The sequence below is a fragment of the Protopterus annectens genome, chromosome 9.part0 (genome assembly GCF_019279795.1).
Source record: "Protopterus annectens isolate FY-2018-M chromosome 9.part0, PAN1.0, whole genome shotgun sequence".
Taxonomy (NCBI): domain Eukaryota; kingdom Metazoa; phylum Chordata; order Ceratodontiformes; family Protopteridae; genus Protopterus; species Protopterus annectens.
Window position 1 is genome coordinate 1,245,470,399 of NC_056743.1, and position 19,144 is coordinate 1,245,489,542.

At 45.3% G+C, this 19,144-nt stretch overlaps 1 protein-coding gene across 1 annotated transcript in view; it reads left to right on the forward strand.

Moving 5' to 3' along the window:
- The first annotated feature begins 663 nt into the window (after nucleotides 1-663).
- LOC122810646 (lysine-specific demethylase 2A-like) overlaps nucleotides 664-19,144 on the forward strand; it is a 1,654,939-nt gene continuing 1,636,458 nt past the window's right edge. The window contains exons 1-2 of the mRNA XM_044082219.1: nucleotides 664-980; nucleotides 1,049-1,211. Coding sequence (XP_043938154.1) covers nucleotides 664-980; nucleotides 1,049-1,211 — 480 coding nt within the window. The remainder of the gene's footprint in view (nucleotides 981-1,048; nucleotides 1,212-19,144) is intronic.

Below are 19,144 nucleotides of genomic sequence, written 5' to 3' on the forward strand. Positions count from 1 at the left end.
TTATTCAGCAACTCTGGCTGTGTTTCAGGACTTGATGTAGATCTACTTGAAGTGTTCTTCCCCTAATCAGTCAAATCTTAGAAGACCCCCCCCCCCGTTCCAGTGTACTTTTATGAGAGTTTGCCCTGGTCCTGCTCAGCTTGTTTGCAACACAATTTTGCTCCTAACTGGATGTAACATGCTTGTAAAGTGAGACTGCTAGCAATCTACTTAATTTCCCGGTTATACTCTGGTTTGAGCCCGAATCCCTGTATGGTGCAAGGGTTGGACACATCCTCTGGGGCTGTTCTAGTACCTGGTTCATATACGGGAGAAACAAGAGCTTTAGATGCAGGAGGTATTCAGAGTAAGAGACCCCTTGCCAGATGTAATACTCTGTCCCCGGATGTTTTGTCAAGTAGTGAAGTTCACTGTAAGAAGAAACAGTAATTTTACCCCATGATAGTCGGGTTATTACCAAGTTAGCTAAGAATGTTTTATATCCGCTAATTTGAGACTGTGCTCTTATTCAAAATGACTGTAGGACTACTGTATATCTGCAGATTTTGATGGAGATGCTGATGCAGACAATAGTGAACACTGTCCGGTCTGATTCATTGGAAAGTGAACAGGTTCAAAAACCCAAGCAGGTGTTCAACTTTCCACAAATAGCTTGGTTTAGAGATGTTTGACAGGAAGCAGTCTGACACTGCACCTAAGGTTGGCAGAGTTAATCTTATTGAGGTTGAAATTCTGAATGTTTTGGCCGTTTCTCCTCTGTTCATGGCCCTCGAAGATGTCTATAAAATGACAGGTAAAACCCCTTTGGATAGTGAGCCAGATTCTAAAATGGCTATGAAGAAGTACAGCGTCTACATCGATCTTGCAGCTCTCTCTGCTCCTTTGTCAGCTGATCAAGCTGTGGTTTCTCCATCTGCCAACTCTAGCAAGAGATCATTAGCTGCTTCTAACACCACACAGCTAGATAAAATTGATAAGTGGTTAGCATCGCAGGGATAAATGTTGCAGTTTAGTAATGTAGTCTTTAGAATTTTTTTTAAATTATCAGGGCTTTCCGTGGAAATTTATTTTGCCATGTGTTCAGTTTAGATGACTCTGCTGCATTTTCTCTTGCTGAACAGAAGTGTTACATGAATGAGAGTGTTCCTCATGCTTTGAGGAGAGTTTGGAATGGTGTGGACACTATTTCTGGAAGTGTAGCTGCTTCTGTGGTATTGAGAAGATATGTTTGGTTACATAACCATAATTTTTCTGAGGCTTAAAAAAAATGGTTTTTGAATGCTTCTTTAAGTTTTGAATTTGTGTTTTGTCCTGCTGCTACCCAGATTCTCAAACAGTAGGCTGCCTAGAATGTTTCATACTACATTTCCAAGTTCTGTCCTACATGGAGTACAACATCTGAGGGTAGAACAAACAAAAATACCAGCCTAAGAGTCAGGGTGCCAAGAGGAACTGCCAGGAGAGTAATGCTCCCAGACCAAGTAAAAGGGGTCCCCCCCCAAAAAAATCATTCTCCTTCTAAAGAAAAACTATGCGAAGACAGAAGGCATCCTGTCCCTTTCTCCTGTCCCCTACTCTTTTTCTCCTTCTCTCAGACTTTTGCTCAACCCATCAGCCTGGCCACAAATAGTCTCAGTTAAATAGTTGCTGAGAATAAATCAGAGAGGATACTGTTGCCAAGTGGACAGACCAGACATACTTTTTATCTCCAGTACCCCAGAAGGTGCAAGTAGGGATTGTACCTTTGTGCTGAGTTTAACTTGAGGGCTGTTGCAGATGAGTGGAATAAGGTAGTCCTCAAAAGGTTATTACCTCCTTCCTGTTCTTCCTTCTCCAAGGCTCATACTCTTAGGAAGTCATCCAAGGCTCTGGAGCATAGAAAATTACCTTCACCCAAGTCTCCAAAGACTTCATCGTCCTTGTAGCCTCCACATTGGATCCTACTATGTCAGATCAGAAGAGAAAAACTTTGGATCCTAAGTCTTTGGATCTGATAGTCATTTCAGGCAGTCCCACTACTCAACCTGTAAATCCAAACCTATCCGATCTGACTTCTAGTACTTCTCATAGGTTCATAGGTTGGTACTAGGCTTTCAGCCCTAGGGCCTATACAAGCGTAGCCATAACAATTCCCTGGCTATTTATTCCCACATTATTTACTTTCCTGGACCCCTGTCTAGCAGGGCGACTGACGTGATCCCTGGGGTGAATTTCCTTTCTCCCATCCAATCGTCAAGGTTCCTCTTGAAGAGGTCCAAAGAGGCACTCTGCTTGACATGTATGGGCAATCTATTCCAGAGTCTGGGGAGTCTCTGGGTCAGGAACCTATCCCTCCAGCATGTTTTGTTTATTATGATGACAAGGTTTAGATCCCTGGAGCGTGTAGCTCTGAGGGATTGGGATTTCTTTAAGTGTAGCATGTCCAACTCCAACAGCTCTGGGTTTGACATGGCCTTGTATGTTAAGCAGAGATCGCCTTTGAGTAGACGATATGCGACAGAGTATAGCTGGAGTTTTTTAAGGCGGTCAGCGTAGGACATCTGCTTTAGGCCTGTGATTCTTTTAGTGAGGTATTTCTGAGGCCTTTCCAGTTGTTGCAGATGTCTTGAGAGGTACATGCCAAATGGGGCGTTGTATTCTATAATGGGTCTAATGAGGGATGAGTACAGTGGGACAATGACCTTTTTTCTGGATGAAAAGCCCTTCGTGATGAGGTGTGCCACATAGAAGGATTTCCTGACTGTTGTATGATGTGGTTATCAAGGTGAGACCACTGTCCACCTGTGTCCCTAAGTCTCTTATCACACTTTCTGTGTTTAGTGTACTGCCACCTATATGGTAATTCATGGATACATGTTTTTTCCCAAAAGGGATAACAATACATTTCTTGGCATTGAGCTTGAGCCCATGGCTCTGGCACCAAGCATCTGTTTCTGTAAGGCCCTTTTGTAGAGTATCCACATCATTTGGGAATTCTATAATGGCTCCCAGTTTGCAGTCATCTGCAAACTTTGTTAGCCAGAGTCCCTTAGTGTTGACCTGTACTTCAGAGAAGTAGATGCCAAACAAGAGCGGCCCCAGGACTGAACCCTGAGGTACTCCACTTGTCACTTGTCTGGAGCTGGATTTGGAGTTGGCTACTTTTACAGTGTGGGTTCTATCAGTAAGCCATTTAGCAACCCATTGGGTGACATAGGGATTAATACCCAACTTAGTAAGTTTATCTATGATTCCAGAGTGGGGGATGGTGTCAAAGCCCTTGGCAAGGTCTAGATAGGCTGTGTGGACCACCTTACCCTTGTCAATGGCTCTGGAGACTGATTCAAAGAAGTCAGTCAGGTTCAGGAGACAAGATCGGCCCTTCACAAACCCAGACTGGGTGGGGTCCAGTGTTTGAAGGTTGCCAATGTCTTTGTTTATAAGTTCCATGACAATACGCTCCATGGCCTTGCAGATGAGGCTTGTCAGACTGATGGGACGGTAGTTTCCGGGATCCAAGGTGGATCCCCCCTTGTGTATTGGGATAACTGTAGCTCTGCGCCACTCAGTGGGCACAAAACCTGAGGTGAGGCTATGATTAAACATGACACTTAGGTGAGGTGCCAGTTCATATTGTAGTTCATGTAGTACACAGCCCGGGATGTCATCTGGTCCCATGGATGCTGTATTCTTGGCTTTAGAGAGTGCATTTTGTACCCGTGTGGCCGTTATTACTGGAATTTGGCAATCTTCCGGTATTGAGATGGGCCATTTAGGGGGTGAAGTTGGCACTGAATCGATCTGCCAGGATATTGGCAATATCCTTTGAATCAGTATATTTATTGCCATTCTGTTTTAGCTCAGAGCAGATCTGAGTATTGCCATTTAGATTCTTGACATAGTTATAGACTGCTTTGTGGTTGTCTTTGGAATCTTTGGCAATTTTATTTTCATAACTAGCTTTGGAGGATTTTATGAGGCATCTCAGTTTCTTACTGAGAACTTGCTTGTCCGAGTTTGTCAACCCCATTTCTCCTTGGCTGCTTTCTTCCCTCATGCATACAAGGAAACATTCCAGGCCTCACTCCACTACCTCATCTGTCAGGTCCTCCAGTAGTCTTTCTGTAACTGAAGTGGATAGGATGATGAGAAATCTCAGAGTTCAGATCCCATCAGATCTATGAGCCTTCCTGCCAACTCTCATACAGTTGTATTTCCTCTAATCCCTCATTCAGTTTTGGAGCCCTTGGATCTGAGAGTTGCAAGAGTACCAGTGTCTGAGCTGAAGAGAATTAAATCTTCAATCCCAATGGTTTCCCTGACCAGTTCTCCTTTTCCCTCCAATGATGTTGGATTGGTCATTGCCACTTGAAGCCTCTGCACTAGATAGTTTGTCTGTGGCTCCCTCCTCAAGGCACGGATCCGGACTAAATCATGACTTGCCTGCTTTGGAAGTCTCTACTCTGGTGCATCCAGCCATGGCTTTTCCAGGTCTGCTGACCTATCAGGTTGTGGAGAGGGTGTTCTGTCATTCGAGATCCATTCGAAATCCAATCTGTCATGCATCCTCAGATCCTACACCCATTCCCCCTGTGGATGTTCTTTTTGTTTCACTGTTGCAGTCACTACATTTGGTTTACCTGCTTGCAGGTAGCTCTCAGTCGACCTGATTAATGAAGTCTTTGGTCCTGCGTCAGTTGCTGTCCCTTCCTTCTTCCATGACGTCAGGTCGTCAGGGGTATAAAACATGCAGCCGACGCCATTTTCTTCAGTCTTTCTTGCTGCGCGGTGCCCGAAGCAGAAGCATTTTGCAAGTGCCGGTCGTCTGACTACTGAAATATTTGCGTTTCAGAACCGAAGTCATCAATAAAGCTAAGTACCCCATTGGGGAAACTTTTTTTCTTGCTTTTTACAGATGTCAGAAAAAGTTAATAATTGTATTACTTGTGGGAAGCAAATACCTCATAAGGATTTCCGTTTATACTGTATTCCTTGCTTTTAGGCCCTTATCACAACGTGCCTGGCTGTTGGTTTTGTGCTAGATTTAACCAACGCACTATTAAGCGTCGGAATATTTTTGCATTTAAGTATTTTGGAAACTGATTTAACTACCCAGAGATGTTGTCTGATAGCAATCCGACTACCGGAGTACATAAACGCAAAGAAAAGGGCAGAGAGGCAGTCGAGATCCAAAACAGACGACAAAGCTTCTCCTAAGCCAGTCGCCGGTTCGCCAGTACTCAGTGAGGCGCTTTCGCAGCCCGATACCCACTAGCTTAGAGTCGCAGGCCTCTACCGACACCCATGCGGAGTCCGGCATGCTGCAAGATACATCCGGCGGTCCAATACCTTGAGTATCTCCCTCGGATGGGTCCGGAGCCGCTGAGCATGCACTGGCTTCTGAGGGTGTATTCAGACCTCAACATTATGTCAAACCGATGAAAGCTGCAAAACCAAAGGCAAAGACCCCTTCTAAAACTAAAAAATGGACGCCTGAGCCATGTGCACAGGCCTCTATGCCTAAAAAACAGATGATCAAAATGGCTGAAGACCTTCTTACCTTGATCAGGGGTACCCATCCCCCTCCAGATAAGAGGCCTAGGCAAGACACTGACTATGAATCTTCAGATCAGGTTTCTGTTTCTTCTGATTCCTCTTCTGATCCCTCTTCTGATCAGGAACTATCTTTACCTCCCTATGAGGATTTTGATGCTGAGGAGTCTATTCCATGTGCATCTCCTCCTGAGGATTATTCATTTGAAGAAACCTTGCATACTTTGAGGGAGCATTTTCACTGGGAGAGTCAAGACTTCTCAGAATCAAAAAAAGAGGCTCTGGGATTTCCTCCTTCTCCCTCAGCACAAGCCTTTAGCCATTCCCCCTGTGTTGGATATTGTCTATGATGTTTTTTCGGAGGCAAGCTGACCCCTGACTCTCTCTTCCTCCGGCTCCCAGTAAGCCTGACTGGTATTACAGGGTCCCTGACTTTCATAAATTTTTATTTAGAAACCCTGCTGCTGATCCTGAAATTATTTCACAGGGTCCAAAGTGAGTTAAGGCCTCAACAGCAAAAAACCCTACTCCCTCCGGAGAATCAAGGGCGCTGGACAGATGGGTAAAAAGGTTTATACATCTGCAACCTTGGCAATTAGGGCCTTAAACTGTCAATTTCATATGCTTAGGTACCAACAACATGTTATGGGATTGCTGAAACAGAAAGTGATGTTGATTTCAGAATGTGCAGAAAATAAGGAATTGCTGGAATTATTGAATGCAGCTGAACAAGTTGGAAAGCATACTTTGCAGTCTGGTTTTGATTCTTTAGAGGCCTCCTGCAGGGCCGCAGTTACTGGATCTGTGATTAGGAGGCATGCCTGGTTAAAGGAACAAAACTTGATTGATCATGTTAAAGCTAAATTACTAGTTGCACCTTTACAGCATGATTCTCTGTTTGGTATTCAGGCAGAAGAGGTTTTAAAGAAAATGGAAGACAAAGCTAAGTCTATGCAAACTGTTAGATTACTTAAAGTGCAGCCACCTAGATTCAGTAGACACTGGCCTACAAATAATTGGTCCTTTCCTGCGTCAGACAGAGCTCAAAGGGGCAAATCCAGACGCCCTAAAGGTTCCAGGTACCAGGCTCAAGACTCGTACAGGTCAAAGCAATGGGGTGCATCCACCTCCAAATCTGGAGGAGATAAAGCACAAACCTACAGAAAGCAATCCCAATGTCTTCCTTCTGCCTACACCAAGCACTTAGCTTTTGGCAGCACTCATAGAGGGAAAATTAGCACGTTTTGCTCAAAATTGGCAGTTAATAACCCAGGATAAGTGGGTACTGAACAAGTGGGTACTGAACATCGTATCACAGGGATAAAGATTCCATTTTCATACTCTGCCAATGACAAATGGTTGGCCAGACCTGCCAAAAAAAACTGTGGGCAGAGCCACAGAAACAGGTTACATCCCTCATGGATATGGGGGCCATTCAGACAGTACCAGCACAGGAAAAAGGACAAGGTTTTTACTCTACTGTTCTTGGTACCCAGAAAGGACAAGGCCTGGCGGCCAGTACTGGATTTATCGATTTTGAACACATACCTGGGAATTCCAAAATTTAAAATGCTGACTTTGCAACAACGTCTTCCCATGCTGGGCAAGAATGCTTGGCTGGTGACTTTAGACTTAAGAGGCATACCTGCATGTCCCAATAAGACAAGTCGTGCAGAAGATGCCTCTGATTCAAGGCTGGCTTAATGCATTACCGATTCTCTGCACTGCCTTTTGGCTTATCTACTGCGCCCAGAGTCTTTACAAAGTGCCTGGCACCAGTAATTGCATTTTGCAGACAAAGTATTCAAATATATCCTTACTTGAACCACTGTCTCATTCAAGCAGAGAACAAAGACGCTCTTCTACGACACCTGGCGTTTGTGAAAAGGATTCTAGCATGCCTAGGGTACACAATAAACGAAAAGTCACAACTGGTACCCTCTCAAAAGATAACCTAGCATTCCTGGGTGCAAGTTTGCATACAACTGCCCAGATGGATTACCTCACGCCAGACAAAGGCAACTGACTACTTCAAACTGATGGCAACAAAAACCCAGTCTTCTGCAAGACAAATTCTGCAGGCTCTGGGCTTCATAGCATCTTGCATCTACTAATTCCATATGCAAGACTGCATTTGAAGAAACTTCAGTGGTACCTAAATGTTTATGGAGTCAACATTCACACAATCTGGAAACAAAGATTCCTCTCATCCTCTGCCTGCAACAGGAGTTTCTATGGTGGGCAAAGGCCTGTCACCAAAACATGGGATGGTCCTTCACTCTACCCCCTGCCAGCCAAACCTTAACAGACTCAGATTATGCTTGGGGGGCCCGCATGGCAGGAAGATTCATTCAGGGCATATGGGCACCAAATCAAATGCATCTACGTATCAATCCGAAAGAGATGGTAGCTGTTCAAAATGCCTAGCAGCCTTCAAGGGCTTACTTCATCCAGGGCAACTTCTGATAAAGATGGACACCACCACAGTCATGTAATATATAAACAAGCAAGGGGGCACACAATCATACCCCCCTTTGCAGATTAGCCATGGCACTGTGGAACACAGCTTTGATCTACCAAATAAATCTTAAAGCTCAATTCCTGCCAGGAAAACAGAACACTCCGCAGACTATTTAAGTAGAAACCTGATGTATCCTCACGAGTGAAAACTAAATCCACACGTATTCAGCATGATAACAGAGAAATGGGGGAACCCAGACATAGATCTTTTCGCCTCTCCTGAAAATGATCAATTGAAAAGATTCTGCACAAGCATGGAATGTGGACGCCCTATCCTTTGGTTGGAAAAACCTGTCAGTTTACGCCTCTCCTCCTCTGCCTCTTTTACCCAAGGTCCTCCTAAAACTCAGACAAGAGAAGCCAAAGATGATATTAATTGCCCCAGACTGGCCCCGCCAATACTGGTACCCAATCCTAAGGAACTTGTCTCAATACCCAGCTTGGAGCTTGCCTCAAAGACCACAACTATTGTCCCAGCAAAACAATTCGATCCAGCACAATCAACTACAGACTCTGAACCTGGCAGCATGGCTAATCATACGAACAACACCTCTCAGTAAAGCTGTGATGGATGTCATTTTGGAAGCCAGAAGGCCTAGTACTAGAAAACCTTATGCTGACAAATGTAAGAGATTCTGTGTTTGGAATCAAGCACAAGGAACTGCTACAGCAGAACCACATATTCCTCAGATATTACAATACTTAATGGAGATGCTTGACAAAGACCTCTTTTTCTCATCAATCAAAATCCATGCCTCTGCCATTTCGGCTCATTACAATACAGAGCCCACCTATCTTTTCTCATCCTTTATTAAAGCAATATCTTAGAGGAGCCAAAAAACCTAAGGCCTCCTAGAAGATCACCATTACCTACATGGGACCTCAATTATGTGTTGGAAAATCTCACCCTGCCTCCATTTGAACCAGCCGCTACCGCTGATATAAAGTTCTTATCATGCAAGACAGCTCTGCTACTAGCAGTTACTTCAGCAAGAAGAGTTTCAGAGCTACAGGCCCTCATGGCTGTAGAGCCTTTTATCATATTTTACCCAGACAGGGTGTCTCTGAGGACATATCCTACTTTTATGCCTAAGGTGGTTTCCAGTGTGGCTCCTAACCAAATTGTTCACCTGCCAACTTTTTATCCAAATCTGCAGAACAAAGGGGAGAGAATTCTGCATTCCTTGGACATACACAGACAGCTAAGATTCTACTTGAGCAGGACAAAAGCTCTAAGAAAAACTGAGCAATTACTAGTGTCATATGCTGCCGAATCAGAAGGAAAGGCGATCTCAAAGCAAACAATTTCAAAGTGGATAAGCCACTGCATCCATTTCTGCTACTTACACCATGGTAAACCTGTGCCGAAGGGCATTAGGTCTCATTCCACCAGAGCTGCAGCTTCTTCGGCAGCCTTTCTCGGAGGAGTACCAACCAAAGACATTCTAGAGGCTGCTACTTGGAGTTCTTTTCACACCTTTACAAAGCATTACCATTGCCTCTCTACTCTAAGTCCAGGGCAGGCTTTGCCACTGCAGTGCTGCAGGGCCTTATAGCCGCACCTAATGCTGTTTAGCTCCAGCCTCCCAGCCATAGCTTTGGGTTTCTACCCAAATGCAATGACTGCAACAGTGAAACACAAAGAACATAGTACACTTGTGTACACTTACCATAAATGTAGATGTTAGAGTGTATTCACTGTTGCAGTCCAGGTTACCCTCCGCCATCCCCCTGTCATTCTACAGTTTCTTTCCTTCTCTGTCTTCTACAACCTATGTGGTGTATTTGCTTGTAGATGAAGGTAAAGTTTATATTGATGCATGTATACAGATATATTTATATAATATTGCTACCTTTTTGGGGGCACCTGACATCGGGGGCAAGAAAAACTAAAGAAAATGGTGTCTGCTGCATGTTTTATACCCCCTGAAGTCATGGAAGAGGAGACAGCAACCGACGCAGGACCCAAGACTTTGGAATTCAGGCCGAGTGAGGGCAACCTGCCAGCAGATTACCCAAATGTAATGACTGCAACAGTGAATACACTCGAATAGCTACATTTATGGTAAGTGTACACAACTGTACTTAAGCAAGTGCCGGTCAGCCGACTTCTGAAATTTTCGTTTTAGAGTTTCAGAACCAAAGTCTTCAACTAAAAGCCAAGTACTCCGTTGGGGAAACTTTTTCTTGCTCTTAACCGATGTCAATAAAAGTAAATAATTGCATTACTTGTGGAAAGCAAATATCTCAAAGATTTTCATTTGTACTGTATTCCTTACCTAGGCCCAGACCACAACGTACCTCGCTGTCAGTTTTGTGCCTTATTTAGACCACAAACCATCAGTCATCTGTATATTTACGCTTCTAAATATTTTGGTGCTCTGTTCAATTATCCTGATATGTCTTCGGTCAGCTATATGAGTACCGACATTCCGAAAAAGCGCAAAGGTAAAGACTGAGACGGGCCACCTAGGTCCAAAGCTGCCAACGATGCTTCTCCTAAGCCAGTCGCCAGTTCGCCAATACTCAGGCGCTTTCGCAGTCCCTGATGCCCGCTACTTCAGATTCACAGGCCTCTACTGAGACCCTTTCAGAGTCCGGTATGCCGCAAGATGCTTCAACTGTGGAACCTGCGGATGTCTCTACCTTGGATGGGTCTGGAGCTGTTGTGCAGGCACCGGCTTCTGAGGGTGTATTCAGGCCTACTGACTTGCGTATTAAACCAACGCCATCTTCTTCTTCTTCTTCAAGGCCTAAATCTCGAACCATGCCTAAAAAACGGACGCCCAGACTGTATGGTCAGGCCTCTATGCCTAAAAAAGCAGTTCCTTAGAGGGGAAAAAAAATTGAGACCACCCAGGAGAGCTCCAACTCCAGTCTGGGACCTTTTTTTTTGGAGAAACTCACTTTACCTCCTTTCGAGACAGCTGCTACTGCAGACTTAAAATTTCTTTCTTGGAAAACAGCTTTCCTTTTAGCAATCACTTCAGCAAGAAGGATATCATTACAGGCCCTTGTGGCAGTGGAGCCTTTCATCATCTTTCAAGCGGACAGGGTGTCCCTCAGAACCAATCCATCCTTCATGCCCAAGGTGGTATCCAGTGTGGCTCTTAATCAGTCCATTCGTTTGCCAACCTTCTTTCCCAATCCACAGAACAAAGGGGAATGGATAACTGCATTCCTTAGATGTGCACAGACAACTTAGATTCTACTTGGACAGGACTAAACCTCAAAGGAAATCTGAACAATTGCTGGTGGCATTTGCTGCAGGGGCAGAAGGGAAGGCTATTTCAAAGCAAACCATTTCTAAATGGATAGTCCATTGCATTCATTTCTGCTATAAGCACCATGGAAAACCTATCCCCCAGGGGATCAGACCTCACTACACCAGGGCTGCATCTACCTCTACACCAGGGCTGCATCTACCTCTACAGCCTTTCTCAGAGGAGTCCCTACCAGGGACATCATAGAAGCTGCCACCTGGAGTTCTGTACATACTTTCACCAAATATCATTTGCCAATTTTCTCTAAATCCAGAGCTGGCTTTGCCACTTCAGTCTTACAGGGCCTTATAGCTGGTCCTAATGCTATCTAAATTCTTCCTCCCAACCATAGCTTTGGGAATCTACCTAAATGTAATGACTGCAACAGTAAAATACGAAGAACATAGTACAGTTGTGTACACTTACCATAAATGTAGATGTTGGAGTGTATTCACTGTTGCAGTCCTGGTTACCCTACCTCCAGCCCCCTAACTTCTTTTGGCTATACCTCTTCTTTCCTTTACTATGCTTAAAAGCTTTTTGGTGTGTGCTTTTTTGTTGGAGGTATATCATTGTATTTTTATATTTAATTGCTTCCCATTAGGGGGGCACCTGACATCTGGGGCAAGAAAAACTGATATAATGGCGTCTGCTGCATGTTTTATACCCCTGATGACCTGACGTCATGGAAGAAGGGACAGCAACCGACGCAGGACCCAAGACTTTGTTAATCAGGCTGACTGAGGGCTACCTGCAAGCAGATAACCCAAATGTAATGACTGCAACAGTGAATACACTCTTAACATCTACATTTATGATAAGTGTATACAACTGTACTTTCTGAGCTCTGATTCCATCAGACCTGCTCCACTGGGGGCAGCCAGTACAAACTAACATCCAGGCTGTTCCCATAAGGGAGCTACCCCTCTGTTCGATCAGCTTCCCAAAGTGCACAGGAGGTTCACTGAAAGAAATCATGTAGAAGTAGGCACATAAATTCTCCTCTGGAATCTCTCACCAAAGATGCTGCTTTTGTTGAAGGTGAAGGGGTCCCCCAAATCACCACATGATGATGTCTCATTTGTAGATGTTTTGGAGATCCTTAAGCAGAAAGGTGGTTGGTCCTCAGATAATCTTTTTCCTGAGGAATAAGTATTTCTGGAGGCTTTTGGCACTGGCTCTTCTACGTCTTGGGTAGCTTACCCCCAGTCGATAGTCTCTTGCTGGGCACAGAAGGAACCAGATTAATTTGAACCAATCCCACGTCGTCCAGAAAAAAAATTAGCTCCTCCAAATAAGGTCCATTGGAGCAAAGGAGTCCCTGTTGATGCAGTGGTTGTGGCGGCAGCCACCAAGAAGGAACTAAACAGAACAGATCTCCCCTGTCCACTCCCCTAACAGAGTCCAGGGAGTTGGACAGATTTGGAAAGCATGTGCTTGCTTCAGTGACCTTTGCCTCGAGGTCCCTGAACTACGTGGCACACTTCACAAGACTGCAGAAGAATTTTTCCAAGGAATTCTCAAAATCACCTCGCAGCTGGCTGCTTGTTTTATCTAGTTCCAATGTGTCCATGAGGTTGATTACTTGTGTAGCTGAAGGTACCTCATGGGCCACTGGTTCAGGCATTGTGTAAGGAGACATGCCTGGATGCAGTTATGCATTTTTGCTGAGCCTTTCAAGCCTTCTTTCATCGATGCTCCTTTTGATGGAACGTCCTTGTGTGGCTCTTTTGTGAAAGAAATGCTTTCCAAGCAGTGAACAGGAAGGAAAGACACTCTGCCATAGGGATTCACTTTTCTTGCTCTCAACTATCCTTTTCAGGGAATCGGAGAAGGCAAAAAAATGTGGTTATGTAAATCCCAGGGATCTTCAGGATTTACGTGGAGACAACTACCTCAGAGGCAGAGAAGGGAGTTCAAACGCTGCAGAAGAGGCCAACAAAATCAAGGTTTCCAAGATTCCTTTCCAGATAGACTTTCAGTGCTCCTGAAGGGCTGCCCAACTGCTAGCCTCTGGCGGCAGTGTGGGGACATTTGTCCTTGCACCCTGACACCTGGGTTGCTATAACCAAAGATTCTTGGGTGCTAAAAATAATATCCACAAGTTACTTTATAGCATTTTCCCAAATGCCCAATTCCAAAGGAGGAAAGCTTTCCAATATTCCACCCAGTTGGAGAGAAGCTGCAGCTCAAGAAATTCAGAAGTTGCTGGGCAAGAGTCATCTAGGAGATCTAACTAGACCAGAGAGGATTCAGGACTTACTCTAGGATGTTCATCGTGTTTCACTGTTGCAGTCCTAACCAATGGGTTATCCAGCGACCGGTAGCCCTCAATTGGCCAGAATACCAAAGGTAAGTAAAAATGTCATTGGCTGTCATCGGTTGTAAAGAACGTCAGGGCGTCAGATACAAATGGTGGCAGTCGACGTCACTTCCTCACTCTTCCCTACCGCGGTGCCCAAAGCAGAAGCATTTTTGCACGAGTGCCAGTCGGCAGTTTACCTTTTTTGTTTCCGACTACAAAGTTGGTCAACTACAGCTAAGTACCCCATTGGGGATCCTCTTTTCATGCCTTAACGAATGTCAGAAAAGGATAATTGTCTTACCTCTGGAAAGCAGATTCCCCATAGAGATTTTCATTCCTATTGTATTATTTGTTTAGGCCTTGACCACGACATTCCTAATTGTGAGCTCTGTGCTTCCTTTAATCCACATACTATTCGTCGTTGGGCTAAGCTTTAGCTAAACATTTTGGAGTTTGGCCTAAGTTTGTTAGTATGGCGTCCACTGGTCTTCAGGCTTCGGATATCCCCAAGAACAGTAAGGATAAGGACCGTGACATGCTTCTGAAAGTAAAGTCCTCGGATGATGCTAAGTTGGTCGTCAGTCATATGCGGTAGCCAGTGAGGCGCCTTTTCAGCCTGCAGATTTTCAACTGCAGGCCTCAGTTGAGACCACCTCAGAGGCCCCAGACCTCCGGCTTCCATTTTCCTTCTGACCTTCCACCTGTTGCCTCTTCAGCTGGATCCAGAGCCGCTAAACTGACTCCAGTGTCCGAGGCCTCCTGTCGTTGTTCAGACAGCAAGCTCATACCGACTACTTCGGCAGTTGTCAGGCCTCCCGAGTCCTTCAGACTTGCAGGTAAATCTTCCAGTCGTAAGCCTGTGAAGAAACAGGCTCCAGTTTCCCCTCATTCCCCTCATTCTCAAATGGTTAAAATGGCTGATGACCTTTTGACTCTTATTAGGGGTTCACAGCCTCCTCCTTCAAAAAGAGGTAGGGATGTCTCTCCTGAGGCTTTGTCTTATTCAGATGTCCTTCAAGGATGCATCTGCAGTCATCACATATGGGTTGTCCTGCCTCAGGCAGCCCTTCGGTCGGCCGGATTACAAAGTCTGGGTCTGGCCTCGGCTGATGTCGCACTCTCCCCGATGTCAGAGCGTCTGGGGTATAAAAGCATCAGCCGATGCCATCTTCCTCCGTCTTTCTTGCCGCGTGGTGCCCGAAGCAGAAGCAGTTCGCAAGTGCCGGTCGGCCAGCTCCTGTGATTCAGCTACCGAAGACTTCGAAAAAGCTACGTAACCCGTTGGGGACTCTTTCTTGCCTCAGCCGATGTCAGATAAAGTTAATAATTGTTTAACTTGTGGGAAACAAATACCTCATAAGGATTTCCACTCTTACTGCCTCCCTTGCCTAGGCCCAGACCACGACGTCTCGGCCTGTTCTTCCTTCAACCGACGAACTCTTAGACGTTGGTCTGAGTTTGCAGAGGAATTCTTTGGGGCTAGTTTTGCTTACAAGATGCCGTCGGAGACTCCGACTTCGCATTTAGTTAAACAGAAGGACAAGGACCGACACACGTGGGCCGCGGTTTCGGCTGAAACCACGGTCAGGCCTACCGCGAGTGTCTCTGTCTCGGCTGAAACAGAGTCCTTGGTACTTCCTATTACCGAAACCGCACAACCGACTACCTCGGCCCCGGCCGATTCGGTTATTGAATTACCTATTGAAACCGGTGTCCAGGAACCTTCCGACACCATTCCTTTAGACAAGTCTACTCCTGCACATGGTGCAGCCAGACCCCCTGCATCCATGTCCATTAAGGCTTTTTCTAGGGCTAAAGCTGCTAAACTTACTAAAGCTTTGCCTCCCAAGGTTTCCTCGGAGACCTTCTACTGGCTCACAGATTCTTAGCCTAGCAGAGGATCTTATCTCCTTAATTAGAGGTTCTCAACCTCATCCGGACAGGGGCCCTCAACCACCTCCAGACAAAAGGCCCAGGGTTGAGCCCGCTGACCACCATTCCTCAGATGAGTCCTCTGATGGCTCTGCTCTGTCAGACCCCCAGGAGGAGGCTTATTCGGCCTACGAGGATTCTGATGCTGAAGAATCTATTCCCTCGGCCTCCCCTCCTGAAGAGTTTTCATTTGGAGAGACACTACACTCTGAGAGAACATTTTCAATGGCAGGGTCAGGAATTATCTGATTCTAGAAAGAGATTAAGGACCTTTTTACATTTACCTCAGCATAGGCCTTTAGCTATACCTCCTGTTTTGAATGTTATTGATGTGTACTCTGATGCTAGTACAGCCCCTGACTCTCTCCCTCCGGCACCTGCCAAACCTGATAGGTACTACAGGGTCCCGGATTCACATCTACACCTGTACAAGGCCCACTCTGCTGATCCAGAAACTATTTCCCAGGGCCCAAAAGGGGTTGCAGCTGCCACTGCTAAAAATCCTCTACCCTCTGAAAGGGAGTCCAGAGATTTAGAGAGATGGGGTTAGAAAGTGTATACTTCTGCAACTCTTTCCATGAGGGCATTAAATTGTCAATTTCATATGATACAGTACCAAGAGTATTTGTTAGATGAATTGCATAAGAAACTGTCCTCTTCTGAACCCCTTGATCACAAATCCCTTCAGGATCTAGTGCATAACTCCCAGCAGGTTAGTAACCATTTCTTGCAGTGTGGTTATGATGCATTGGAAGCTTCATGTAGGTCAGCTATGACGGGTGCAGTTATACATAGGCATGCCTGGCTGAAGGAACAATCTTTACCAGACCATGTTAAAGCTAAGCTTTTGGATGCTCCTATGGAAAAGCAAAAATTATTTGGTTCCACGGCTCAAGAGGTCTTAAATTTGAAGAAAATGCAAAATCTGTGCAAACAGTCAAAGATTTTTCTGCAAGTCCAACCACCGAGATTCAGCAGAAATTGGCCTACTAAGAATTGGTCCTTTCCGGACTCGGACAGATCTCAGAGAGGCAGGAATAGGCGTGCCAGAGGTAGAGGGCAAGCTAGAGGCTCCTACAGAGGCCGTCAGTGGCAGCCTCCCAACAAGAGAGGTAGTGCAGGAACCACAACTGCTACACCAGGACAGACTCAATGACTTTATTTTGACTCCGCCAACCAGGGCTCAATTAGAAGCACCTTTGGGCGGAAAACTTTCTTTATTTTCAAAAAATTGGCACAGCATTACAAGGGACACATGGACACTGCAAGTAATAGACAAAGGATACAGGTTCCATTTCCACACATTGCCAAAAAGAAAAGGAATGCCAGACCTGCCACCAAATCAGAGGGCAGAGGCTTTGAAGCAAATTACCAAATTAATACAAATGAAAGCCATAGAAAAGGTACCTCTTTCAGAACAAGGCCAAGGATTTTACTCCAGGTTATTCCTTGTTCCAAGAAAAGAAAATCAATGGAGGCCTATTCTCGACTTGTCCCCACTGAATACTTACCTCATTGTGCCAAAATTCAAAATGCTGACTTTACAGCAACTCCTTCCCATGCTGGGCAAGGGGTCTTGGCTGGTGACTCAAGACCTCAAGGAGGCATACCTTCATGTCCCTATTCGACAAAGTTGCAGAAGACACCTCAGATTTCTTGCAGGGTCAGAGCATTATCAATTCTCAGCATTGCCCTTTGGCTTAACTACTGCGCCCAGAGTATTCACAAAATGCCTGGCATCAGTAATTGCACACTGCAGACTTCAGGGGATTCAAATCTACCCATATCTGGACGACTGCCTTGTACAAGCGGACAACAAGAAAATTTTGTTAAAGGACTTGGATTATGCCATCCACCTACTACAGGCCTTGGGATATACAGTCAACATCCAAAAATCAAGACTTGTTCCATCCCAATAACCTTTCTGGGTGCGGATCTAGACACAACCACCCAAATGGCCTTTCTCACAGAAGAAAAGCAAAAACAACTACCGGATTACTTCATGAATCTAACAAGACAAACTCAGCTGACTGCAAGGAAAATCCTGCAGGCCCTGGGTTACATGGCATCTTGAATTCTGATTCCACAAGCAAGGCTGCATATGAGAAAATTACAATGGTACCTAAGGAGTGTATGGACTCAGCACAGTCACAGCTTAGAGACTTTGATCCCACTCATTCCATGCCTTCAAAAGGAATTTCTGTGGTGGGCTCAAGCCTGCCAGTCGAACAGCAGGTTGCCCTTCAGCAAATCAAGAGCCAACCAAACCATCACCACGGATGCTTCAGACCAAGGTTGGGGAGCACACACGGAGGGCAGATGTATCCAAGGGCTATGGTCACAAAGAGAGCTGCGCATGCACATAAACCAAAAGGAAATGCTGGCAGTGATACACGCAATCGAGGCCTTCAAGCCTTTCCTTCATCAAGGCCACCTGCTCATAAGGACAGACAACACCACAGTTATGTGGTACATAAACAAGCAAGGAGGTACCCATTCCTATCCTCTATGCAGACTGGCAATGAATCTATGGGAACTTTCCTTGAAACTAGATATACAGCTGCAGTCCCAGTTCGTGCCAGGGAAAGACAATATACTGGCAGACAGCTTAAGCAGAACTACCATGGATGCACACGAATGGATGCTGCACCCAGACATCTTCTTACTCATAACATAATCATGGGGAAGGCCAGAAATAGATCTGTTCGCTTCCCCCCACAATCATCAACTGAAGACATTCTACTCAAGGACATACCACCCACAAGCATGGAAAGTGGACGCTCTCTCTTTCAGCTGGAAAGCTCTAACAGTCTATGCTTTCCCACCTCTCCCATTAATGACCAAGGTGTTACTGAAGATCAGGGCAGAGCAGCCCAGAGTGATTCTGATAGCTCCAAACTGGCCAAGGCAGCACTGGTACCCACTGTTAAAGAGCATGTCACAGACGAAACCGTGGCCTCTCCCCCTATGGCCACTTCTACTGACGCAGCACAATTACAAGACTCTGCATTCCAACCTGAAAACCTTGCAGCTAACTGCCTGGAGAATACCATGACTCCTCCTCAGGATAACCTATCCCAGAGAGTGAAGGATATTATTATGGAAGTCACGCCTTCCACAAGGAAGGCATATTCAGCAAAATGGAAAAGATTTCACACTTGGAACACAACAAAAGGCCTAGATGTGACAGTGATGAACATGGCACATATACTGGAATATTTGGCAGAATTGTTCCACAATGGCCTGTCTTACTCTTCCATTAAGATACATGCCTCAGCAATTTCAGCAGAATACAATGTTAATCCACCTGTCTTCTCGCATCCTCTCCTAAGACAGTTTCTAAGAGGAATCAAAAACATCAATCCTCCAAGGAAACCACCTCTACCTACTTGGGACCTTAACTTTGTGTTGGAAAAACTAACACTTCCTCCCTTTGAACCAGCTGCATTGGCGGATCTACAGTTTCTGTCTTGGAAAACTGCATTCCTTCTGGCCATAACCTCAGCAAGAAGAGTATCTGAGTTACAAGCTTTAATGGCAGTGCAGCCATTTCTCATCTTTCATCAAGACAGAGTTTCTTTGAGAACCAATC